Source organism: Lepus europaeus, chromosome 20, assembly GCF_033115175.1.
Source record: "Lepus europaeus isolate LE1 chromosome 20, mLepTim1.pri, whole genome shotgun sequence".
NCBI lineage: Eukaryota > Metazoa > Chordata > Mammalia > Lagomorpha > Leporidae > Lepus > Lepus europaeus.
In genome coordinates, this window is record NC_084846.1 from 33,796,845 (window position 1) to 33,823,800 (window position 26,956).

At 46.9% G+C, this 26,956-nt stretch overlaps 1 protein-coding gene across 1 annotated transcript in view; it reads left to right on the plus strand.

Moving 5' to 3' along the window:
- Positions 1–4,170: 4,170 nt before the first annotated feature.
- GARS1 (glycyl-tRNA synthetase 1) overlaps positions 4,171–26,956 on the plus strand; it is a 41,168-nt gene continuing 18,382 nt past the window's right edge. Inside the window, exons 1-7 of the mRNA XM_062179297.1 lie at positions 4,171–4,441; positions 15,108–15,209; positions 15,824–15,926; positions 18,003–18,144; positions 19,372–19,460; positions 20,277–20,353; positions 26,390–26,535. Coding sequence (XP_062035281.1) covers positions 4,199–4,441; positions 15,108–15,209; positions 15,824–15,926; positions 18,003–18,144; positions 19,372–19,460; positions 20,277–20,353; positions 26,390–26,535 — 902 coding nt within the window. The 5' untranslated portion in view covers positions 4,171–4,198. The remainder of the gene's footprint in view (positions 4,442–15,107; positions 15,210–15,823; positions 15,927–18,002; positions 18,145–19,371; positions 19,461–20,276; positions 20,354–26,389; positions 26,536–26,956) is intronic.

Sequence of the window (26,956 nt, forward strand, 5' to 3'; positions counted from 1 at the left end):
CTAGAACCCGGTGTGCTGGCGCTGCAGGCGGAGGATTAGCCTATTGAGCCGCAGCGCCGGCCTTCTTTATGAATAAAGGGTCCTCCCTGAGAAGCACCTTGTGGTCAGCAGATAAAGGGCCCTTGCCCACTCAGAACTGGGGAAAGTTCACAATCTAATACAAGAAGGGAGGAGCAGACTTTGGGGACAAAGGGTTCATAAACTGCAATTCCATACAGTGAAAGGAGCTACGGAATTTGTCCAGAAGGCACTCAGGCCTACCCTAGGGCTACAGTTCGTCCTACAGTCTAAAACTAAGGAACTGTTTACTGAGATTCAGCTTCCTCTTACTCCTGGCACAGTGTTCGGTCACGGAGGGCCGATGTCCTCACAGTAGGTTCTGATGTCCTACTCTCCATTGCTATTCATTCTCTCTCTTCCCTTCCCTCCGTTTCAACCTGGAAGGCTGTATTGCTTGGCCCAGGCTGCCACAACACATTACCGCAGTCTGAGTGGCTGAAACAACAGATGCTTATTTTGTTTCACAGTTCCAGAGGCTAGAGGTGCAAGATCAGAATCAGGTCCTTACACAGCACTCTTCTGGCTTCTTGCACACGGCCGCCTTCTCACGGCATCCTCTTGTGGCAGAGGGAGATAGTGTCAGCACCAAACTCATCATGAAGACCCCCCCCCCCCAAGCCCCAACCTCGTCTACATCTAATTACCCCCTGCCCCCCAAGGCCTCATTTCCAAATATCATCATATTGGCCACTAGAGCCTCAAAGTGTGCATCTGGGGGCTGGTGCTGTTGTGCAGTGGGTTAAGTTGCTGTGTGCAGCACAAGCATCCCATATGGGTACCGGTTCAAGTCCCAGCTGCTCTACTTCTGATCCAGCTCCCTGCTGACATGCCTGGGAAAGCAGCGGAGGATGGCCCAAGTGCTTGGACCCGTGTACCCACATGGGATACTCGGATGAAGCTCCTGGCTCCCGGCTTTCACCTGGCCCAGCCCTGGCCATTTAGGGAGTGAAACAGTGTATAGACGACCTCTGTCTCTCTCTCTCTGCCTCTCCCTTTCTGTAACTCTGACTTTCAAATAAACAAATCTTTAAAGAAAAAATATCGGGGCCAGTGCTGTGGCACAGGAGTTTAAAGCCCTGGCCTGAAGCACCAGCATCCCATATGGGCACCAGTTCTAGTCCTAGCTGCTCCTCTTCCGATCCAGCTCTCTGCTGTGGCCTGGGAAAGTAGTGGAAGATGGCCCAAGTCCTTGGGTCCCTGCACCCATGTGGGAGATCCAGAAGAAGCTCCTGGCTTCGGATCGGTGCAGCTCCGGCCATTGTGGCCATCTGGGGAGTGAACCACTGGATGGAAGACCTCTCTCTCTGTCTCTACCTCTCTCTGTAACTCTGTCTTTCAAATAAATAAAATAAATCTTAAAAAAAAAAAATCAAGGAGTGAATTTGGGGGACACCATTAAGTCCAAAACTAGTTATTCAACATACAAACTGGGGGGAACATGATTCAGCCCTCACAGTCTCCAGCCTCGCTTGGGCCTCCCCTACTGGCCTGACTCCTTCCCACATCTCCCCAGCACAGTTCACTCTACTGTTCCCCACAGGGGACCTCCCAGATCTGCTGCATCCCACTCAAGGCTCCAGCCCTGCCACCTCTCCCCTCCCATGCAACCAGTGACTCAGAGAGCTGCTCAGGAATGTTCTAGACAACATTAGTCACAGGGCAGTAAATTACAGTGGGTTCATACAGTGGAATCCTACAAAGGAATATAAAGGAGGAACTGCTGATACACAAAACATGGGATAATTTCTCAGAAATCTTGCTTAATAAGAGAAGTCAGACACACACAAATAGAATCTCAGCATAGAACAAAAGACAGTAGTCTAAGAGGAAAGAAATCAGAATAGTGATCGCCTGCTTGTGGGGGACAGGACGAATTAGGGAGGCACACAAGGGAACTCTGCCGGGTGTGGGTTACAAGAGGATATTATCTTGTGAAAATCAGCTGAACTGCATGCTTGGTTGGCTCAACAAATGCAAAATTTATTTATCTCAAAGAAAAAGGACTTAAAGAAAATAAATATGAGCATGCAAGGACCTCTTCACGGGCTTTGAAAGAAAGCCTTCCAGGGAGGAGCCCCAGGCCACTCCTGGCCTCGCTAACTCAGGTGAATCTGCTCCATGGGCAGAGCCCATTCTGGGGCCCTGCACAAGCTGTGCTGAAGGACACGTCTCTAAACCGGGAATAATTATGGGGTCTACCTCCCTGGAGTGATAGCTAAGTCACACGAGATCATTTAGAACACTAACTGGTACACAGCGAGCCCTCAACACCGTGAGCTGCTATTACTGTCTGCAGGTAACAGTTTTCAAGGGGAGATTGTTTCAGGAAGTTCTGCTCAGGGCCAGGAAGGGCCTAACCAGACGTTCCCTGGTCAGAGTTATCTTTTAAAATTATCCCCGATGAAGGAGTGAGGAGGAGCAGGAGGGGGCTGAGGAGGACCAGAGCCCCACAGGAATGTCCTCACGTGAAAATGGGTGAGACATCATTGCTCTAAAGAGCTGAAAACAAAAATTAGATTCCAAGGATACAGAACTTGAATGCTTTAACAAAAAGGAAATAAAAGTTAACACTGAAATATTTTCACATTTAAAACTATTAAGACTTAAAATTTCTGGGGCTGGCGCTGTGGCATAGTGGGCTAAGCTTCTGCCTGTGGCGCTGGCATCCCATATGGGCACCAGTTCATATCCCTGCTGCTCCACTTCCAATCCAGCTCTCTGATACGACCTAGGAAAGTAGTGGAAAATGGCCTAAGGAGCTCCTGGCTCCTGGCTTTGCATTGGCCCAGCTCCGGCCGTTGCGGCCATTTGGGGAGCGAACCAGCGGATGGAAGACCTTTCTCTCTGTCTGTAACTCTGCCCTTCAAATAATAAATTTAAAAAATCTTTAAAAAAGATGGGAATTGAAATTCAATGAATTGATAGCATGCTGATTTGAAAAATTTAAAATTTCATAAAAATTATAACGAGTAAACACCAAACCTTGACATAAAAGGTTTACAAATGTGAATTGTTCAATATTGCAGAAGGCTCTATAGCCACCTGCCCTGCTTAGAGCCAATAATGGGGACAGGGAGGAAGCTACACTCTTCCCCTGGAAGGCGTGCGTGGTCAGCTTGGGCAGATCCGCCCTGCAGCTGCCACTCCACACCCCCCAGAGCAGCCTCGGGCTGTCCCGCAGATCACTTGGCATCTTCCATCATCTTCACTGTGGCAGTGTTTGTGGAGGTAGCACAGTATTTTCCTCTTCCCATTCTGTGTGCATGTTGGGGGGGGGACCCAGCTTTTGCAGCCAAGCCGTTGTGGGGATATAGGGACCCCCGAATTACGCGGGGTGGATCGGGAGCCCTGAGTGGACTCCCAGAGATGGTCCAGGGTCTTGTCTTCCCGCGTGTTACAAATACACCGGAGCGACGCAGATCGCGGTGAGCAGAGCAGGATTCACGGACACAGAGGTGGGGCACACTCCGCCCCGGCTGGGCTCAGGGCAGGGCCGGACCGAGGGTTCTAAGGAGGCAGGGCGTGGGTGGGGCTGCCGCGCACGTGGGGTCCGGCCGCGAGGATCCTGGGCTCCCGGCAGGTGCAGAGCAGAACTCGCCTTCTCCCAGGCCTGCTTCGCTTTGCGCAGCCTGGGTCCCGACAACGGCGGGCTCGGATGCGTGCCGCCCGGCGAATCACTAACCTCTGGGGGCCCTTTTCCCTCTTCCGAGCTTGACCACCACCGGGTCCCTACCTGCCGTGGAGGCTACGACCCCTTTAAAGCGCAGGCGGCGAGGGAACAGGCACCGAGTGTGTGCGTTCCGGCGGTCCAGGCAGGCGGACAGGCCCCCGCTGCCGGTGCCTGGGCACGGCGGGTGGAGCCGTGGCCCCCCAGACGACGCTCTGCTCACCCTCCAGAGCCGGCCCGGCCTGCCTCTGCGCTGACCCCGCCGGCCCGCGGCCCTTCCCGGCACCCCGGTCCTTCCGGGACTTTGTGTCGAATCTGCCGGCGGCGAGCGGGCGCCGCGGCGCGCGGCGGCGGGGACAGTGCGGCTGCGCGCGCCGCGGCGTGGACGCGGCGATTTCATCATGCTCCGGGCCGGGCCGCGCGCGCCGCTTCCGCCGCAGCCCCTTGCGTGCCGCCCAGCGCCGCCGGCTCATGCCCTCTCCGCGCCCGGCGCTTCTTAGAGCCGCCCGCACCGTCCAGCTGCTGCTGCTGCTGCCGCCGCCGCCCCGGCTCCCGGCCCGGCCCTCGCGTCCACCCCGCCGGCTGCTCAGCGCGCCCGTCCGCGCCCCGATCTCCGTCCCCGCCGCCGCCGCCGCCGTCGCCTCCCGGAGCAGCATGGACGGCGCCGGGGCTGAAGAGGTGCTGGCGCCTCTCAGGCTAGCCGTGCGCCAGCAGGTACCGGCGTGCTGCGCCCTTTCCCAGTCCTGCCCCCAGCCCTCCCCGGGCGCCCGCCCGCCTCGCCGGCTGCCCCTCTTCCTTCACCCTTCTAACTCGCCGTCCCCGCTTGGGACCCAGGTCCCCAGTCGCCGGCCGACCCTGGCCCTCCCCTCTCCGTGGGTGGTGACCCCCTCGGACGTCCGGCGACCCTCCTTTCCCCTCCCGGCTCCGACGGGGCTGGAGTCGGAGCGTGGGTCCCCCTCGTGTCCTGGCTGAGGGAGCCCAAGGTGGGCTTCCCCGGCTGCGCGCCCGGGGCAGCCCGGGTGGCGGGGCCCTCGGCTGGGGCCAGGCGCTCCGAGCTCCGCAGGATGCGCGCGGCTGCTGCCTGCCGGCTGCCCGCCTGCCTTCGGGGCCGGGTCGGAGCGCGGCGATCGGCTGCGGAGGTGCGGGTGGAAACGTGGATGTGGGGAGGTGTCCAACTTTCTCTTCTGGGAAGGATGCGAGTTCCTCGCGCTGCGCCGCTGGCATCATCTCCGGCTGCGGTCGTAGCCCCGGGAGGCTGTGACTTGGGGCTGAGACCCTCGTGGTGGGGAGCAGGCCGCCTCCCCCTGGGGCTTCGCGTACACTCCAGAGGGGGCGAGGGGAGGATGATTTCAGATGGCTCGCACGTCCGCTTGGGTAGAGCCAGAAGCTTGGAGGAGGACCCCAGGGATTGATGACCTGGTAGTAATCGCCAGACGGGTTTCTCCTGCGCGGGCGCCTGATGCAATAATTTGCCTTTGCTGCGGAGCGTGGAACTCGGACATAATCCGCTGGGGCATAGCTGCTGTAAATTCAGTGACTCCTGCCACTCTGCAGTCGCTTCTGTCTGCTCTGAGCCCGAATGACTTAGAGTTCTGATTTTGAAGTCTCGCCATGAGCTGAAGTTTTAAATGTATTGTTTCCAGCTTCACCGACCAAATAAAATTAGGTGTGGTTCCTTTGTCCTTTCTGTAACTGTCATTTTTTTTTCCCCTTCCATTTAGAAGGGAGAATACATCTGATTTGGAAGGAAAAAAAAAAAAAATCCCAAACCCCTCCCTCTGCCACGTTAGCCTGGAACCGCAGTGCAAATTGTCCAACTTTAGGAAGACTGCATCAGTTAACTGAGTAAACTTCGATTGTGGAACAGCTTTCGTTGCTGCCAGCTCCTTGTGTATCGGCTTTGTTGGCTTGATTGCTTTTTCTTTTTTTTTTTTTTTTTGGTACTTTAAAATATTTTCCTTTACTAATATCCCAAGACCACACATATGTCAGTTACGTGCCAGGAATTTTGAATCATACTGAATCCAGGGTCAGTGGAAGGGAATTTGAATTTCATCTGGGTAAGCCTCCTGCTTGTGCGTAAGGGAAATGAGACCTCCTGTCACCTCGACCTGTCTTACAGATTTCCCTCGGGAAGCTGGTGCTCTTGCAGCCGACCCTGGAGTGGGGTTTTAGGGTGCTTAATGACTCATTTAGAGAGTGGCGTGTGCTTCATGCATATGTGCTTATTTGGGAAATGAATGAGCGAGCCTGTGACTTCAAGAAAACAGCTGTGTTTGTGGCCAGTGGTAAAATTCAAGTGTTCAGGAAATTTTAGAATTGTGGGAAACTTGTGTCTGTTCTGTGCCCTTGGCGGCTGACTCCTTGGTACTGAAAGATTATTGTGATGAGTGATGTTTTTAACAACTGTGGGCTTTGGGGGTGCAGTGTAGTAAATGGGGGATATTTGGAAGACCTGCATTACTCAGTTAACCTGTATTTTCCAGATACTGTAAAATCAGGTATTGGTAAAAAATCAGCTCAAAGTCTTAAGATACATTAATGGATTTAATAGAATACAAAAAGTTCATTACTATAGCTTCTGAGTTAAAAGTAATCTTTAAAAAGCTACCACCTGTGGGAGTTTTGATAGAGTATTAGAAAGTCTGTAATACTCACTTCCCACATAAGGTGCCTGAGTTTGGTGCCTGGCTCCGCCCCCATCTCCAGCTTCCTGCTACTGTGGACCTTTGGAGGCACGATCATAGCTCAAGCAGTTGGGTCCTTGCCACCCACTTAGGTGGCCTGGATTCAGTTCCTGGCTCCTGGCTTTAGCCTGGCCCAGGCCTAGCATTTGGAAAGTGAGCCAGGGGCTGGGAGCAAACTCTCTCTCTCACTGTCTGTCTCCCAAATAAATACATTTATAAAGAATATCCATTATTTTCTGAAAGGCTTTTAAAATTCTTTTTCTAACTATGTACGAATCTCTAAATGTGCTTTATCAAGACATGATATTGTAAAAGAAGCAAGTATGAAAGTCTAGCTGTCTTGTATTAAACTAGAAATTAAGATATGCAGAATTATCGCTGTTCTCACTATTCTAAATTTTATTTTGGAAAATACTTATTTTCACAAAATGTTATTTTATGCATGTTAGCATATATTAAGCATTTTAAGAATGAATTAGTATTTTTCGGGGTGCCGGATTCTGTCCCGGTTGCCCCTCTTCCAGGCCAGCTCTCTGCTGTGGCCCGGGAGTGCAGTGGAGGATGGCCCAAATGCTTGGGCCTTGCACCCCAAGGGAGACCAGTAGAAGCACCTGGCTCCTGCCTTTGGGTCAGCGTGGTGCGCCAGCTGCAGCGCGCCGGCCGTGGCAGCCATTGGAGGGTGAACCAATGGCAAAGGAAGACCTTTCTCTCTGTCTCTCTCTCTCACTGTCCACTCTGCCTGTCCAAAAAACAAAACAAAACAAAACAAGAATGAATTAGTATTTTTAAACTTCCTGTTTTAAAATTTTTTAAAGACTTATTTATTTATTTATTTGAAAGACAAAACACCAGAGCGAGTGAGATCTTCTATCTGCTGGTTTATTCTCCAAATGGCCACAACAGCTGAGGCTGAGCCAAGCTGATGCCAGGAGCCAGGAGCTCTATCCTGGCCTCCCACATGGGTGGCAGGGGCCCAAGCACTTGAGCCATTTTCTATTGCCTTCCCCAGTGCATTAACAGGAAGGTGGATTGGATGCCACCGAGGCTGGAACTGGCCCTCGTATATGGGATGCTGGCGTTGCAAGCAGTGGGTTAAGTTGCTGTACCACAATGTTGACCCCTCTTTTAATTTCTAATAGAGATGCTCTTCAATTTATGTTGAGGATTATGTCCCAGTAATAACATTGTAAATTGAAAATATCCTAAGTCAAAAATGCTTGAGTGCAGCCGACTTGCTGATCACAGCTCAGCGCCACAGTACAGGGTAGGGTGCTGGTTGTGTCCCTTTGTAATCATGCGGTTGTCACCCGCCCAGCAGCAGGAGAGAGTCATACTGCATAGCTTACCCGGGAAAAGATGAGTTCCAAGTGCAGGCTCAACTGAGTGCATACCTTTTTTGCACCATCATAAAGTCACCTGATAGCCTACATAAACAGAAGCTTTTGGGGGTTTTCAGTGATTTTTGACAGTACAGAGAAGTCCAGAGACTCCAAGATTTGAATGACTGCTCTAGGTGAGTGGAAATGTCTGATTTTTATATGAAGAAACATTTCAAATGCTGTCTAGAACACAAGAGTTCCCCAGAAACTCCCCCTTCCCCCAGCTTGTGGGTTTTTTTTTTTTTTTTTTTTTTTACCTTACAGCCTTGGTTTTTCTCCTGTACCCTTAATGTCTCTACTTTCTCCTGTTCCCACTCTGCCTTTGGTCCCCACCATGGCCCTTGCCTTGTTCCCCAAGAGGTACTTTTCTGTGATCAGCACGTCACATTTGGCCTGTCTCCTGAATTTATCTGTGGACTACTCTGTGCTGTCGCGAGTTGCTCCCCCTACCGTGGGATTGTTTCAGTGTTAAGTGAGGTCTAGTCTCGAGGTCTCAGTGTAAGGCAGGACCTGTTGAAGTGACTTACGTCTGATGTGGGAGATTATGGGAGAACTAGTGTGGAGATGTGGTGAGCTGTTTTCAGTGTCACTGTCTAGATTTGAAAGGCCTCTCTGAAATGATTGAAGTAGGTGTGACTTGATTGCCCTAACAAAACACCTATGGAGAAAAATAGCTAGGAGGGATTTTAAAAAGTGTTTATTTATTTTCATCTGCTTGAAAGGCAGAGAGAGAGAGAGACTGACTTTCCATTCACTGGTACATTCCCCCAAATCCCCTCAACAGCCCAGGCTGGGCCATGGTGAAGTCAGGAGCTTGGAACTGTATCTGGGTCTCTTGTGTGAGTGGTGAGAGCCCAGGCACTTGGTCATCATCTGCTGCCTCTCAGGATGCATCAGCAGGAAATGGGAGGCAGAGCAGTGGGGACACCCACCAGCACTCTGACACGGGGTACATCAACCAACACTCTGACACAGGGTGCACCAACCAGCCCTCTGACACAGGGTGCACCAACCAGCGCTCTGACACGGGGTGCACCAACCAGCGCTCTGACACGGGGTGCACCAACCAGCACTCTGACACAGGGTGCACCAACCAGCACTCTGACACGGGGTGCACCAACCAGCGCTCTGACACGGGGTGCACCAACCAGCACTCTGACACGGGGTGCACCAACCAGCGCTCTGATACGGGGTGCACCAACCAGCGCTCTGACACGGGGGGCACCAACCAGCGCTCTGACACGGGGGGCACCAACCAGTCTGACACGGGGTACATCAACCAACACTCTGACACGGGGTGTACCAACCAACGCTCTGATACGGGGTGCACCAACCAGCGCTCTGACACGGGGGGCACCAACCAGCGCTCTGACACGGGGGGCACCAACCAGCGCTCTGACACGGGGTGCACCAACCAGCACTCTGACACGGGGTGCACCAACCAGCGCTCTGACACGGGGTGCACCAACCAGCACTCTGACACGGGGTGCACCAACCAGCGCTCTGACACGGGGTGCACCAACCAGCGCTCTGACACGGGGTACACCAACCAGCGCTCTGACACGGGGTGCACCAACCAGCGCTCTGACACGGGGTGCACCAACCAGCGCTGTGACATGGGGTGCACCAACCAGCGCTCTGACACGGGGTACATCAACCAGCACTCTGACACGGGGTACACCAACCAGCGCTCTGACACGGGGTGCACCAACCAGCACTCTGACACGGGGTGCACCAACCAGCACTGTGACACGGGGTGCACCAACCAGCGCTCTGACACGGGGTGCACCAACCAACACTCTGACACGGGGTGTACCAACCAGCACTCTGACACGGGGTGCACCAACCAGCGCTCTGACACGGGGTGCACCAACCAGCACTCTGACACAGGGTGCACCAACCAGCGCTCTGACACGGGGTGCACCAACCAGCGCTCTGACACGGGGTGCACCAACCAGCGCTCTGACACGGGGTGCGCCAACCAGCACTCTGACATGGGGTGCACCAACCAGCGCTCTGACACGGGGTACATCAACCAGCCCTCTGACACGGGGTGTACCAACCAGCCCTCTGACACAGGGTGCACCAACCAGCGCTCTGACACGGGGTACATCAACCAACACTCTGACACGGGGTACATCAACCAGCGCTCTGACACGGGGTGTACCAACCAGCCCTCTGACACAGGGTGCACCAACCAGCGCTCTGACATGGGGTACATCAACCAACACTCTGACATGGGGTGCACCAACCAGCCCTCTGACACGGGGTGCACCAACCAGCGCTCTGACACGGGGTGCACCAACCAGCGCTCTGACACGGGGTACATCAACCAGCACTCTGACACAGGGTACATCAACCAGCACTCTGACACAGGGTGCACCAGCCAGCGCTCTGACACGGGGTGTGGGTGTTCCAGGCAGCAGCTGAACCCGTGGCACCATAGTGCTTGTCCGGGGAAGGATTCTTTTAATTTTTTTTTTTTTTAAACTCGTAGTGGAACTTAATAATTGTCCAGATAGGAGAGGATCTGAAGAATTCCTAGGTGAGCTTTTTTGTATACCCTTGCCTTTTTTTCTGTGTTGAAGAGAATGAAATACCAAAATTCAGCCTGACAGTTCAGAGTGTAGGCTGTGAAGTGACCTTTGCAGAATCTGGATCCACTCTGTTGTCTGTAAGCTGGTGACTGTAGCTTTCTGTGCCAGGTCTCTTCATCTGTTACAGGGGCAGGGACCTGTATGCGTTAGAGGGAGCACGTTCCTGTACAGTGCTAAGGAGGCTGCCCATTGTCTATAGTAAGCCTTGCTTATTGCACTGGTGGTTTTAGCAAACCATCGCCGGCATGAAACATTTTCTTGTGATTGTGAGCTTGGTAGCATTTTGAATCTTTGGAAGAGAATTGATATGTGTTGAACTTGGTAAGATAAGATAGAAAAGCCCTTTTTAATGATCTGTTGGGAGGTCTTTAAATGATGAGTTACTGTCTAACTGTATGAGTAGATGTCTGGATAATGCCATGTGTGTTTCAGCACTTCAGGTCTCCTTTTCCTGTAATGGGAGCGACAGTAAAACTCAGCAGAAGTAGTGAGAATTGGCACCAGAGTCTTGTGTTCTTCTCTCCATTGCTTTTCTGCACTGAGAGAGCCTCTTGAAGTGCTTGCTTGGTCTACAAAGGGCAAAGGGAAAGTTTGTGATGCTTTTGTCCATAGTTACAAGATTGGGAAATTGGAGATGAGCTCCTCAGTTGTAAGAAGAACCTCATAGCTGGCTATATAAAGCCAGAGACCTTACAAAGGAGAGGGACTGAATGTTTTCTGGTTTTTCTTGGCCTGTGTGGTGATCACACTCTTAGTTTGATATACCCAAGGCAAGAATTATCCGGGAGCTAAGCTTCTGGCTTGTGATTCCGGATAGTACTCTAGAGGTGTTGAGGACACTTCATGTCAGTTTCATTCAGTGTACACACTAGAAAGCACAAAGAGTAGTTGGGTGGTGGATACAGAGAAGAAAAATAATTAAAAGTGGAAATCCTTAACCACTTAGTTTCCACGTCTGGATCACCTCTGATTCTTTTGTTTTCAAGACAGGATCATTATAAATCATGATTTAAATGTTGCAGTGTTCGGAATAAACCTGTTTCCTTTGTTCCCTGGGACTTCAGAGATGTTGATAAGCTAGCCTTGGTTTGAACCTGTGTCCCTGATTCTGTGCCCGAAGCTTCAAAGACAAAAATGTGATTCAGGACAGTGAATTTTAAATTCATCCTGCCTGTTTACTTGTGACTTTGCTTGCGGGTTCCCTTTGCGAAGCTCAGGAGACAATGGATGAAATAGCGGGTGTACCAGTACCGGGACTCAGCATGAGGGAGGCCTTCAGGACAGTGACTTGCCTGCTGCCTTCAGACTTCACAGGGGACTGGGGACTGCTGCTGCCTGTTCAGAGCACAGGCGCTCATGGGCTGCTTCTCCCCATCAAAGCGCAGGTAGTGAACGTGGGAGACAGGTGTTCTGACAGGCAGAGAAGGGACAGAGCCAGTGCATGTTGATTTACTGAATACTAGGTGCTAGGCTCTGTGCTAAGTTTTGGTTGTGATACCAGTCAGCAATTGTGAGGGTACTTCAGGAAGTTTATGGAAAAATTGAATTCAACATTTATCTTGGTGCAGAAAGTTTTTGAAACTCATGCAAACTGTTTTCATGATAAGCATTTCCCACAAATATTTCGAAGACCCTTTATGTTTGAGTGCCAGAGTTGACATGCCAGAATTCCTGTCCTAAGAGAGTGTATCTTATAATGGTAGGGATAGATGAAATGCATGTAAGTAACTAAGCCAGGGTTCAGAGGGGGATTCCAGGTATTGTGGTGAAGAAGACAAGTGAGTGACCAGGTGTGCAGCATCCTCAGCATCTCTGCAGTGCCCTTGAACAGCTCAAGGAACATCAGCCAGGGGCTGCCGGTGCTGTGGTCCAGCTGTTGAAGCTGCTGCCTGCAGGGCTGGCATCCTATATGAGCGCTGGTTCCCGTCCTGTTATTCCACTTCCAATCCATCTTCCTGGTAATGTGCCTGGGAAAGCAGTGGAGGATGGTCCAAGGCCTTGGGCCCCTGCACTCATATGGGAGACCCAGAAGAAGCTCCTGGCTGCTGGCTTCAGACGGCCCAGCTCCAGCCACTGTGGCCATTTGGGGAGTGAACTAGTGGATGAAGATCTCTCTATCTGTGTCTCTTCCTTTCTCTCTTTCTCTCTTTCTAACTCTGCCTTTCAAAATAAATAGAATCTTAATTAAAAAAAAAAAAAGAAAAGAAGCATCAACCAGAACCTTAAGCTGCTGGGTAAACTCTTGCCATAAGTATATTAGAACTAAGAGTCTGATTGCAAAGCGTGTAGCAGAATAAAAGCTGCTAGTGTAATAACAGACCACGTGCTTTTGGACGTAAGAGAATAATCCATGGTTCTCAACTATGTCCGACCCAATATCCCCTTTTTATAACAAATACTTTGGAATTCCCTATTACTATCCTTAATGAAATTCATACAAAATATCTACCTAAATTTAACCAAAGGAAAAAAATTGGTGCACCTAATGCCCTATTTGTAATACAAAGAAATAAACTAATGTGTAACACATTTATAATAAAGCAATAATGTATTTGAACATGTAAACTCTTAGGTGTGGCCCAGTGGGGGTTATGCACAGTGTGCACATGCTTACACTGTGTGTGGATGTACTCTGAGTGCAGCTGCTATAAATGTCATTTATGCTGTGTAGGCTGCATAGATGTCACAGCAGCATTGCTGTTGGCAATGTGTTTTCAAATAGTGAACAACGTTTCCTTGAGGAATGAACTAATCATTGTAAAATTCTAAAGAAAACCAAGTGTAATCTTCCTTTATACTAATTTTCCTGTGTGCATTCCTGGAAAATTCAAGGTATGTTAACACCATGGGAAAATATTTTTGATTATAGGAATATTCAACAGAGTTAGTTTAAGTTTGAGATAATTTAAAAAAAAAATCATTCACCTATTTACTTGATAGAGCGAAGCGAGTATTCATCTATTGGTTCGTTCCCCAGATGTCCAAAACAGCCAGGACTGGGCGAGGTTGGAGCCAGGAACTCAATCCAAGTCTCCTATGTGGGAACAGAAACCCAATGACTTCAGCCATCACTGCTGCCTCCCAGGGTCTTTTTAGCAAGCAGGAAGCTAGAGTTGAGCCAGTGCCAAATATTGAACCTGGGTACAATGCTGTGTGATGTGGACATCTTAACCTGTTTCTTAAGCGCTAGACTAAATGCCTACTGCAGTTCAGATGATAAGAGCCACCTTTCACCTCCTGCCTGGAGCATTCTACAGTAGGGTGAGTCGTGGAAGAGGGAGACTGTCAGTGGATGAGGGGAGTAAGTGGAGCTTGGAAAATGCCAGCAGCAAGAGAAAGGGGTGATGCAGGCTCCTCGGGGAGCTGGGGTTTAGGAGGAGCAAAGAAGGATCATTTTGAAAGTATGGAGTAAGAACATTATCCCACCTCAACCCCTGAGGAATATGGGAGAAATCCAGCCCGTACTCAAGATAGGTTCAAGGCGACAGTTGTCAGCTTGGAATATTTGAGGCATGCTTGTTGGAGGGTGTGGAATGTCATGTGGAAGGCAAGTGCTTCTGAGTAGGAGAGTAGAGTCGTTGGGGGAGGAAGTCACCTTGTGAGAGGTCCTGTGTGTAGTGCAAAGGCCTGCAGAGCGCTGGCAAGGTGTTGTGAACGAGGGTCATTTGGGGCCAGCTCTAACCTTAGTGTAGACACTTTGGAATGTGTGACCAGTGGTAATCTGCTCTAGCAATCTGGCCTGTGAGGGCTGAAAGGGAGAGATTAGAATGGAGAGTTTGAAGTCAAGTTGACTAGATGATGAGGTAGAGGGTAGCTTGATGTTTCTGGCTTGAGAAATGGTAGATTTTGTGGCCGTTAATATATGGGGACCATATACAAGGGAAGGAGTTTGGGATAGAACAAATCATTCTGTTGTGGACAAGTTGAGTGCTTTTTGTCCACTGTGTGTTATGTGCTGTTGAAATTACTTTATTTAAAGTGTTTGACAATTCAGTGATGTGTTATTAGCCAGATTTTATAGTTGAGGAAATTCAGAGAGGTATAGAACTTGACCAGGGTTTCATAGTTAACTGATCAGAGATGGAAATCTAGGTGTTTAACCCTTCTTAAAGTCTTTTATTACAGCTTCTCTTGGTGTGATTTTTTTGTTTGGTGTAGCATTTAGATTTTCTTATGCATCCTGAACTGAGAATTCATGTCTTTGAGCAGTTGTAGAAAAGTCACAGCCATTATCTCCAAATATTGCCTCTTAAAATTTTCTATATTCTTCTGCATTCTGGTTGGATGAGAGAGGTAGACTCAGTCTTCTGTTTAACTATGATTCTGGGTGTTTTCTCTAGGTCTGTCTCCTAGGTCATTAATTCTTTCTTTAACTGTGTCTGAACTGCTGTTTATCCTCTCTGGTGTGTCTTTAATTTCAGTGATTGTTTTCCATAAGATGTATGTGGTTTTTGTTCAAACTGCCTCCTTCTCCATCTCCTTCCCCCAGAGAAAGAATTGGCATGTGAGTGTAGTTACTTGTGACCTTTCTGTATCTTTGGGACTGTAAAAGCTGAGGGCAGACACCTTCCGTTGCTCACAATGACCCCATGTACCAAGCACTGGAATCGCATTGTTCTTACAGTTACCTCTTTTTTGAAAAGCATGCTTCAAAACACACTTGTGCATTCTTGATATATGAAACCAATCCTGAACATGACTTTTCTTTGTTGACCAGGGAGATCTTGTGCGAAAACTGAAAGAAGATAAAGCACCCCAAGTAGATGTAGACAAAGCAGTAGCTGAACTCAAAGCCCGGAAACGGATTCTGGAAGCAAAGGTGAGTCTTGGGTGCTAACATAGAAACATAACTAGGTGTGGGATTGTTCATCTTCGTTTAACATCTGATCTTCGGAGAGACCTGGACAGCCTCCTGAACAGTGTCATTGGGTTTATCTGTTTACCCAGAATGCCTTCTCCTCATCCACCTGGCAGACTCTAGCTTTCCTGGAGCCTCTCTGCCTCCTGCCCCCAGCCCTACTCCAGGACTTAGTGCACGGCGTGAATGCCTCTGGGGCACGCTGCACACTTTCTGTGAAGTCTTACACACTTAGGAATAATAGTCTTGCTAATTTTTTTTAAGGAAGTCTATTCACTGAGACTGCTCCCCAACTTTTAAAACAATTAACCTCCCATTAACAGACTCAAATAGTTTGGAGTTTCAAAGTTATCACTTCACTGTAGTGAGTCACTAAGAATTCAGGTTTTATTTATGTTGCAACCAAGTGAGCTTGGAAATGGCCATGGACTTTCCTAAGTGATTAAGTAAAGGGGTGGGGGAACTGAGGCTTCTATATTTTTAAGTTTTATGTTCAATGTGAACTAAATTCATATATATATATGTCAAAATTGCATTGATCCCTCTAATCACACATTTTTATTAATCTCTTATAGGAGTTGGCATTACAGCCCAAGGATGACATTGTAGACAGAGCAAAAATGGAAGATACTCTGAAGAGGAGGTTTTTCTACGATCAAGCTTTTGCTATTTATGGAGGTAGGGGATTAATGGTAAAAAGAACAATTGTGCTGTTAGTAGTTTTAATATTCTTAAGTCAGGAAAATGGCTTGCCAGTTGGTATCTAATTCTAACAGGTCACATAAAACAGAGGATACATCCTTTTTGTTTGTTTGTTTGTTTAAAGTTGTCATTTGTTGTTACTTGTCTCTACCCTATTTGTGATTGAAGTCTGCTTTTTTTTTTCCTTCATTAGAACCTAGGGAATAGCAGGAGGCAGTTGCATATTGTATATTAAGTATGTGGCATGTGTGTGTCCTTCTGTATAGTTTTCTTTTTAAAGATTTTTTTAATTTATTTGAAAAGCAAAGTTACAGAGAGGGAAGGCATGAGGGAGAGGGTGGAGGGAGAGAGAGAAATTTCCATCCTGTTTCACTTCCCAAATGACCATGACAACCAGGGCTGGGCCAGACTGAAGCCAGGAGTCAGGAGCTTCTTCTGGGTCTCTCACATGGATTGCAGGAGCCCAAGCACTTGGGCCATCTTTTGCTGCTTTCTCAGGTGCGTTATCAGGGAGTTGGATTGGAGGTGGAGCAGCTGGGACTCAACTGGTCCTCATGGGAAGTGGACATTGCAGGTGGTGGCTTAACTTGTTGCACCACAACACTGGCCCCTGTGTGTTCATCCTAGAATCCAGTGGAGACCTAGGAGTAGTGGAGAGCAGTGGTCGTCCCGGCTGACTGTGTGTGCCCCTCCCTACAAGGGCAGTGGTGAAACAGAGGCCTTAGGTTACTGTCCATGGGCCTCTGTCAAGAAAAATCATTCTTCTGAAGTATGTGGTTCAGTCACATCTTTCTCTCTGCTTTGTGAAGGCATATAGGTGAATATCATTCATTGATTAAATGTAGAATTATGTTTTTCATAATCAACAGAGATCATTATAGCAATGTTTGACTTAGTACTTTGCACACCAAAACATGATTTGAGTCTGGCTAAGTGATCTCTAAATGCTTAACTTCTTGAAATTTAAATAGTGGCATATTGGTCGGCGCTGCGGCTCATCAGGCTAATCTTTTGCCTGCGGTGCTGGCACCCCGGGTTCTAGTCCCGGTTGGGGCGCCAGATTCTGTCCCGGTTGCTCCTCTTTCAGTCCAGCTCTCTGCTGTGGCCCGGGAAGGCAGTGGGGGATGGCCCAAGTGCTTGGGCCCTGCACCTGCATGGGAGACCAGGAGGAAGCACCTGGCTCCTGGCTTCGGATCAGCACGGCGTGCCAGCCATGGTGGCCATTTGGGGGGGTGAACCAATGGAAAAAGGAAGACCTTTCTCTCTCTCTCTCTCTCTCTCTCACTCTGCCTGTCAAAAAATAAATAAATAAATAAATAAAATAGTGGCGCAAGGGGCCAGCGCTGTGGCTCAGCAGGTAAAACTGCCGCCTGCAGTGCTGGCATCCCATATGGAACCAGTTTGAGTCCCAGCTGCTCCACTTCTGATCCAGCTCTTTGCTGTGGCCCGGGAAAGCAGTGGAAGATGGCCAAGTCCTTGGGTCCCTGCATCCACGTGGGAGACCCAGAAGAAGCTCCTGGCTTTGGATTGGAGCAGCTCTGGCCTTTGTGGCCAACTGGGGAGTGAACCAGCAGATGGAAGACCTCTCTCTCTCTGCCTCTGCCTATCCTCCTCTCTCTCTGTAACTCTGACTTTCAGATTAATAAATAAGTCTTTAAAAAATAAAACAGTGGCACAAATACCCAAGAATAAGGCAACTTGATGTTAAATTTTATATCATTGTTAACAGCTGCTATGATATTATTTTCTAATTTCTGTGGCAGAAAACTATAACTTTTCTGTTTCTTTTATACAGAGGAACTTTTTTTATTTTCAATTTTAGGCTAATCCTACTTGAAAGTACAAATGTGGAGCCAGTAAAGGGAGAATGAGCTTTTTGGTTTCACTGCTGTTGGCTACCTGGAAGTAGAGCGCTTCTGTACTGAGGGAGCTGTTGACTGTAACATGCTCTTAGGGAGGACGTCACGTCCTGTAGGTTTCACGTGTCTCCTTGCCTTCATTGTTGTTCAGAATGGCAAGATAAGATGTGTGTTCTCTGCTCATGTTTAACAGGTGTGAGTGGTCTGTATGACTTCGGGCCTGTTGGTTGTGCTTTGAAGAACAACATTATTCAGACCTGGAGGCAGCATTTTATCCAAGAGGAACAAATTCTGGAAATCGATTGCACCATGCTCACCCCAGAGCCAGTGTTAAAGTAAGATCCTGCTTGGCGGGGAAACTCCTTAATGTACATACTTAAGTAGTTTTCCAGTTACAAAGGATTACCTTTTGTCATGTAGAACATTTGAAAAACACAAGACATAAAAGAAAATACATCTCTGCTGTCCACAGATAGCCATGGAGAAATCGCTGGGTTTGTCTTTCTGGTCTTTGTCTTTCTGGTCTTTGTTCTGTGCATCCATATGTATGTATCAGTGTTGGCAGCACGCTGCCGTGTCTGCGTGTAATGTAGACTAACATTTACTCGTGTCGTTAGATGTGTCTGAGGCATTTTCAGTGGTAGCAGTAGTATTTTGTGGGTTTGTCATAATTGATGAACTACGTAAGTTTACTTAAGTATTCAAAGTGTTGTTGCCTTCTGACTGCATTGAACATCCCAGTGGGTGGACTTTGGTGCGTATCCCTGATTATTTCCTTGCTATACGTTCTCAGAAGTTCTGAGAGCATGGCTGTATGCATTTTCAATCTAATATTTAGATGTTCACATTGAAGTTGAGATTATTGCTTCCTGTATTGTTGAAAGTAGGGCAAGAATTCTTGAACATAAAACTGTGAAAGAGGAATTTTATTAATTAATTCACCTAATGTTGCCAGGTAAAGAGCTGATTATTAGTAATCATATCCTTCAGACTGTCTCAGCCAGTATAGATAGGATGAATTCCTTATGATGGCTCTGAAAGATCTGGGCTACCTGTTCTTCAGCCACTTGCTCTGCTGAGAGAAGCTGTGTGGAGATACTAGCCGTGTCCATCCAGGCTCCATGACAGAAAAGTGTCCTTAAGATTCAGTGTCCAGTGTCCACCCTGAGCCATCATAAATCCTGAGCTAGTCAAATTTCTAGTGGTTTTGGCCTTTGTTTAGGTCACTGATGATAACAACATAGGCATGGAAGTTGATCCTGAAAAGTAGTAGGACTTCATGATACCTTGTGAACAAGTATAACCTAGCTAATGTCTTTTTTTCTGATGAGAAGGAAGAACTTGGGAAAGGGTGAGAATAGATTTGAGGAAGAATGTCCTGTGACATACATAGCTGTCTGGCAATGGTATGTCATTACCGCAAATATGGATGCTTCTGTGTTTGAGCTACTCAGACATGACCATAGATAAAGGTATTGAAGGGGCATTGTCTTAAAGGGTGATATCTATCTATGTAATAACTGTTATGAGCGTGACAGAGTGACTTGCACTTGTTAACTTAGGACCTCTGGCCATGTAGACAAGTTCGCCGACTTCATGGTAAAAGACGTGCAGAATGGAGAGTGCTTTCGTGCTGACCATCTATTAAAAGGTTTGGTTCTTCATCTCCTTTAAGTAGAGTTAATCAAAACAAAGGGTTTTTAACTTGTTTCTCTCCATATCTTTCCATTCATTTTTTTAATTGAGGCATATACAGTACAATTTTTTTAAAGGATTTATTTTATTTATTTGAAAGAGTTAGAGAAGGAGAGACAGAGAGAATGAGAGATCTCCCATCCTCTGGTTCACTTTCCAGATGACCACAATGATCTGGGCTGGGCCAGGCCAAAGCTAGGAACCAGGAGCTGCTTCTGAATTTCCAAAGTTATGTACAGTTAAATTCACTATAAACAGAAAATAATTTTTCTAATTAGTAAATGAATCGACACTGTCATGACTGTTCTATAAAATCAGTCATGGGGACTAAACGTTGGTGCAGTGGTTAAGATGCCACTTGGGACAGCCACATCCCATATCAGAGTGCCTGGGTTCAGCCCTGATTTCACTCTCAGTGACAGAGTCTTGCTGATGTAACCCTGGGAGGAAGCAGGTGATGACTCAAGTAGTTGAGTCCCTGCCACCAATGTGGGAGACCCGAAGTGGGGTCCTGGCTCCTGGCTTCAGCCTAGATCAACCCCAGCCATCATGGGCATTTCGGGAATGAACCAGCACATAGGAGAGTTCTCTCAGTCTCTCTGTCTTTCAGGGAAATACATTAAATGAAAGCTGTTAAAATGAAATAACCATAGGATTCATATAAATTAAGAATGTTATCTTTACTTTTTTAGTTGTCCAACATTGAAATTCAAAATGCATTGTCCTTTTTCTCATTGATTAAAACTGATGCTTACCAACACTGTCCTCATAGCTCATTTGCAGAAACTGATGTCTGATAAGAAGTGTTCTGCTGAGAAGAAATCAGAGATGGAAAGTGTCTTGGCCCAGGTGAGTAACCTAGGTAGGTGTCGCCTTGCAGTGTGTGCGAGCTGTTGAATTCCACGTTGTGCTGAACCTTGCCACCCTTGTAAAGAAGTGGAGTTTCCCTATTGTCCTCGTAGCATGTCTTTTTGCATTTCTGTTTTCATCTGTATCTTATTTCCTTCTGTACTTTTTGTAGCTAAACCTTCATTTTAACCAAAGTGAGGAAATCAGTGTAAATAGGCATTAAATTTGCTGTCTCTTCTTAAAAACTGGTTTTCTGGATGTTGCAGCTAAACCCAGGGAAGTATTCAGTGCAGGTGGGAGGTTTGGGGGCAGATGACGTTATGGGCCTTGCCTCCCTTTGGGTCTGGTTACGCTGACCCTGACTGCGCACTCTTGTTTGTAGAAGCTGATGAGAAGGCCCTGCTCTTCCGCCTTTGCTTGGCCCAGTTTGCCTACAGACTTGCAGTTTTTTAATTTGTATTTAAGTTGACAAATTTCCAGGGAAACTGAAAGAGACCATGGAAATAATTAATTCATACCTTTTGCAAAGGATAGGAATATTTTGTATATTAGAAATGGTTTTGGCCGGCGCCATGGCTCACTAGGCTAATCCTCCGCCTTGCGGCGCCAGCACACCGGGTTCTAGTCCCAGTCGGGGCACCGATCCTGTCCCGGTTGCCCCTCTTCCAGGCCAGCTCTCTGCTGTGGCCAGCGAGTGCAGTGGAGGATGGCCCAAGTCCTTGGGCCCTGCACCCCATGGGAGACCAGGAGAAGCACCTGGCTCCTGCCATCGAATCAGCACGGTGCGCCGGCCGCAGCGCGCTACCGCGGCGGCCATTGGAGGGTGAACCAACGGCAAAAGGAAGACCTTTCTCTCTGTCTCTCTCTCACTGTCCACTCTGCCTGTCAAAAATTAAAAAAAAAAAAAAAAAAGAAATGGTTTTTACCCTTTTTGAGTCACAGACTACTATAAGAATATGAAGGGGCCTGGCATTGTGGCGAGGTGGATAAAGCTGCCGCCTGCAACACTGACATCCATATGGACACTGGTTCAAATCCCAGCTGCTCTACTTCTGATCCAGCTCCCTGCTAGGGTGCCTGGGCAAACAGCAGAAAATGACCCAAGTCCTTGGGCTCCTGTACCCACGTAGGAGACCTGGATGAAGCTCCTGGCTCCTGGTTCAAGCCTGGCCCAGCTCGGCTGCTGTGGCCATTTGAGGAGTGAACCAGCAGGTGGAAGATCTCCCTCCCTCCCTCTCTGTAAATCTGCCTTTCAGATAAATAAAAAGAATATGATGAACTTCTCCAGGAAGATGCACCTGTCCAGGTATATATTGCAGGACTCTGACCTTTTCTTCAGCTGTTCCATTTAAGCGAAGTACATTTCAGTAATACCATGTTTAGTCAAGAGGTCCACTAAGGCTCATCTCTTAAATGTTTGCTTTTTTTTTTTTGACAGGCAGAGTGGACAGTGAGAGAGAGACAGACAGAGAAAGGTCTTCCTTTGCTGTTGGTTCACCCTCCAATGGCTGCCGCGGCCGGCACGCTGCAGCCTGAGCACCTCGCTGATCCGAAGGCAGGAGCCAGGTGCTTCTCCTGGTATCCCATGCGGGTGCAGGGCCCAAGGACTTGGGCCATCCTCCACTGCACTCCCGGGTCACAGCAGAGAGGTGGCCTGGAAGAGGGGCAACTGGGACATAATCCAGTGCCCCGATCAGGACTAGAACCCGGTGTGCCGGCGCCACAAGGTGGAGGATTAGCCTATTGAGCCATGGCGCCGGCCAAATGTTTGCTTTTTTCCTTGGGAAATTACTGGATACTTTCCACTATTGCCCTGTTTGGTTTTTTCTTACTAAAAATTTATTTATTTGAAAGACAGCTAGAGAGAAAGAGAGAGATTAATTGATTGATTGATTGATTTTCTATCTACTGCTTTACTCTGCAAATGACCACCATAGCCAGGCTGAAGCTAGAAGCCAGAAACTCCATTGGGGCTCCTATGTATGTGGCAGGGGCCCAAGCACTTTGGCCGTTTTCTGCTCTCCTCTCAGTCACGTTAGAAGAAAGCTAGATTAGAAGAGGAGCAGCTGGGTTTGAATTGGTGCTCCAATATGGGATGCCAGCATCTCAGGTGGCAGCGTAACTTGCTGTGCTCTAATGCCACCCTCCCCCCCCCCCCATTTAAAAAAAAAATTATCCATTTGTGAGGCAGAGAGAGAAAGCAAGCACAGTTGGGTGAGCTGTCTGTTGGTTCATTCCCCAGATGCCAGAAGCTAGGAGTTGGGAACTTGGGCCAGGTCTGCCATGTGGTGGGTAGCAAGAACCCAATTGTTGAGACACCACCACTGCCTCCCAGGGCCTGTATTAGTAGGAAGCTGATTTTTCTCTGTGGTGTCTAGCTTTCCAGAATTAGCTTAGAAATTTTCTCCTTCATTTAAATTGAAAGCTTTCTTAATTTAGATGTTGAATCATCTGCCAATTTATTTTGCTCTTTTGTGAAATATGTTTTATCCCCTGCTTGAAAAGCTCATTGCTTTTAGTATTGTTTCTCATGGTTTAGAAAATAGTTTCTTGTATGTTGATGCTGTTTCAGCCATCCATTCATCTCACTTCTTTCCATTTCCAAAGACATGACCTTTATTAGAAAGAAGAAATGAAAATGACGAATTACCACTAAACCCTCTGTTTGCTTGCAGACTTTCAGACTTACTAAGGTTTTATGTATCTCTGTCCTTGATCTTAACAGTGTCAATCATTTCCTAGTAAACTGTCAGAATTGGAAAGTAACACGTTGATTTGATAAGTTATAATTTCTAATTGGAGCACTGGCTTTCTGTTCCATGCTCTAGAAGGGCAATCAGTTTTTTGATTTGCCATATTAGATATTTATGTTCTCTCTCTCTCTCTCTCTCTCTCTCACACACACACACACACACACACACACAAGCATACCTACAACAGCTGTCAGTATGATCCTCAATAAAAACCAAGAGACCCATAGGAAATGGTATAATACTTAGAGCCCTGATGGATTCAGTGACCCAACACCCATGCATTGTTTCTGCACATAATAACATTTTGTGCACCTGCTGGTGCCTATGGTGCCTTTTTAGCTTTAGGAAGCATGATAGCTTCATTAAAGGGCACTGATTCACCTTCTGAGGTAGAAAGAGCATTGTTCCTGTTACATGGATTTAATAGCTCAGAATTAATTCTCTTGTTTCTCTTCTCTGTTTTTGCTGATCCATCTCTAGATGTGCCAGTTTTTAAAATGATCTTTAAACTTCTTAAATCTTAAACATCTAAAATCTTTTAAACTTAAAAACAAATATATGTATTTATATATTATATGAGATTCTTCTACCTTGCTGGTTCATTCTCCAAATGCCTGCAGTGCCAGGGACTGGGCCAGACTTGGAACCAGGCATCCCTCCCAGGAGCTCTGGTCCTCAGTAGATGGGGCAGGGTGTTAATTGGTCATTGGCTTTAGGTCTTTTTTCAGTAGACTGAGTTAAGAGCTTGGTGTTTTTTAAAAGATAAAATCATCATGATCTAATAGTGATACTTCTAGTTAAAGTTGGGTTTATTTGTTACTTCATTCATCTTAAATCTATTTCACTTATACAAAAATCTTAGTTTTCAGCAGCATCAGCATAATTACTGATAAATCTTATCCCCACTGAATACGTTAATGGTCTCAGAATAGCAATACCCACTCCATCAATAATGTGAATTTTTTTTTTTGTTTGGATACACTGGTGTTGTGCAGTCACAGTGACATAATTGTTGAAGCTACTTGTAGTCACCCCCTCTGAATAGTTAGTACACCAATTCAGTATAGAGTTCCTGTATTTTGTTTTAGTTTAATTTTTAAAGTTTCATATTTTTAAGTATTATGTCAGATTTTCTTTCTTTCTCTCTCTCTCTCCCTATTTGGGAGGCAGAGAGACTGAGAGGGAGAGAAAACTTCCATCTACTGATTCGCTTCCCAAATACTCGGGATGGCCAGGGCTAAGCTGAGGGCAAACCAGGGGGAGCCAGGAATTCAGTACAGGTCTCCTGTATGGGTAGCAGGAATCCAATTGCTTGAACCCTCCCGGCTACCTTCCAGGGTCTGCTTTAACAAGAAGCTGGAGTCGGGAGCAGGAGGTGGTTATGAGTCCGGGTACTGTGATACGGGATGCAAGCATCTTAACATGTGTCTTAACTGCTTAACCAAATGGCTGCTGCAAGTTACATTTCATAGTTTCAAAGTCAAATCTAAAAAACAAGGCTATTTGAGCAGACCATGATGTGTCTCTTCCCTCCACCATATTCCTTCCTATCCCATGGGTAAGCAATTTTTAACTTGAAACAAAAGAACTTTCTCTTTGTTTATTGGAATACATAAACAAAGACATGGGTAACAAACACACGTTTGCATGTCCACTTTCTAGGTAAGTGGTAGCGTCCCCTAGCACTTTCCTGCACTGTGGGGATCTCACATAGCAGTGTCTCAGGCGTGCTCCATGGTAGCATATGACAATGGACCTCCTTCCCTTTGACAGCTGCAGAGCTCTGCCTTCTGAGGATGTCATTTCTATAACAAGTTCCCATTGGTGGACATCTGGGCTGTGTCCCGTCTTCACCATGACAGATAGTGCTGCACTGAGTAGCTTTGTGCTTGTATCTTTTCATATTTTTGTTACTGTAGCTTTAGAATAGATTTCTAGAAATGAGATTGCTAGGTCAAAAGGTAAATGCAGCTGTGATTTTGTTAGCTGTTGCTTAATTTGTGTGAGGGTTTTGATTCCTGTCTGTCCTCTAAATCATTTTCTGCCTGAATTCTTTGTTTGTTGTTCCCTCTACCGAAAAGCAGTACATACTCGTTACTTAGCATGGGAAAGAGTGATGCTCTCTGGCTCTGTAGCTTTGTCTTCTAAAAGGGAGCCCAGCTCATATGTGTGGTGTTTGTACCTTGGATGCCCTGGGGACACTTCCCCATAGATCCAGTCTCCTGAGTAATGGTATGAAATATGGTATTTTAGGAATTCTCCCTAGGCATTTTTTAGAAATAGAACCAGAAGTCTTAATTTTTAAAACTGTTCATTGAAATCCGTGGTTAATGTGAGTTGATTGCTTTTTATTTATTTTTTGTTTTAAAAATTTATTTTATTTATTTGGTGGGGTTGGCATTGTGGTATAGTGGATAATGCCATCGCCTGTCACACCAGCATCCCATATGGGTGCCAGTTCATGTCCCAACTGCTCTACTTCTAATCCAGCTCCCTGCTGATGCACCTGAGAAAAGCAGTGGAAGATGACCCAAATGCTGGGGCCTTTGTCACCCTTGTTTGCGACTCTGATGGAGCTCCTGGCATTGGCCTGGCCTAGCCCTGTCCATTGTAGCCATCTGGGGAGTAAACCAGCAGGTGGAAGATATATCTTTCTTGTTCTGTAATTCTGACTTTCAAATAAATAAATAAATCTTCAAAATAAAGTAAAATTTATTCATTTGAAAAGTGGATTTGTCATCAGCTTTTGAAATTCTTGAACTGGAGGGTATACATCATTTTACAGGGTTTCATACTGGTCAGTCGGTCATCAGTGTGTAGAAGGTGCAGTGCCCTGGAAAACACAGAGATGAGTAAGACATGGCTTCTGCCTTCTGCCTTCCAATCTAGTGGTACAGGAAAGTGATGTGCTCATCTCACCAGCAGGCAAGAGAGTGCACCTGACTCTCAAATTTGTGCAGTGATAAAAGTCAGCTTTGAAAACTTAGATGATTTTAGATCATTGCCACCCAGTAGCTATCAGAATTGAACAAGAAGTGTGGGTTGTTTTTATCTTTCATTCTGAGTTGGTGAATGTGAGTTTTAGGCTGGTTCCAAGCAGGTATTCCGAACTCTACTGGTAAATGGCAAGTGTGTCATGGTTTTAATATGGATATCCTGAAGGTTAGGTTGATGCTGATATTCTTAAATTTTGTGTGAGTTGTAAGGATGGGTGGATTCCGTGCTCTATTTTAGGCCTTCTTTTCTCTTTTCTTTAACACTATTTTCTTGACATACCCTTTAGCTTGACAACTATGGACAGCAAGAACTTGGGGATCTTTTTGTGAACTATAATGTAAAGTCCCCCACGACTGGAAATGATCTGTCTGCTCCAGTACCTTTTAACTTAATGTTCAAGACCTTCATTGGGCCTGGAGGAAACATGCCTGGGTATGTATCACTCAGTATTTATTTATGAAATGAAGCTATTAAAATGGCTTGTATAAGAAGTATCAGCGCTGTGAAGGAGGAATTTTAAAAAGTGCTAACACAGAAAGTGAAGATGGATGAAGAGAAATAATGAAATGTAAAATCCATGACCATAATGTCTCCTAGTTATAGCATTATTTTAATAAGATACCAGATTGGTTTGATCTTACTGGCACTGTGTAAGATACTGTGTTTTGACCACTGGAATAAATAAGAAAAATCCCTTTGCTAACAGCAGTGTTGCCATACCAGTTGATCCATTTCCTTCCTCCCTCCCTCCCTTCCTTCCTTCCTTAACAATTTATGTATTTAATTGAAGGCAGTTAGAGAGGGAGAAAGAATGACCTTCCGTCCACTGGTTCACTCCCCAAATGGCCACAAT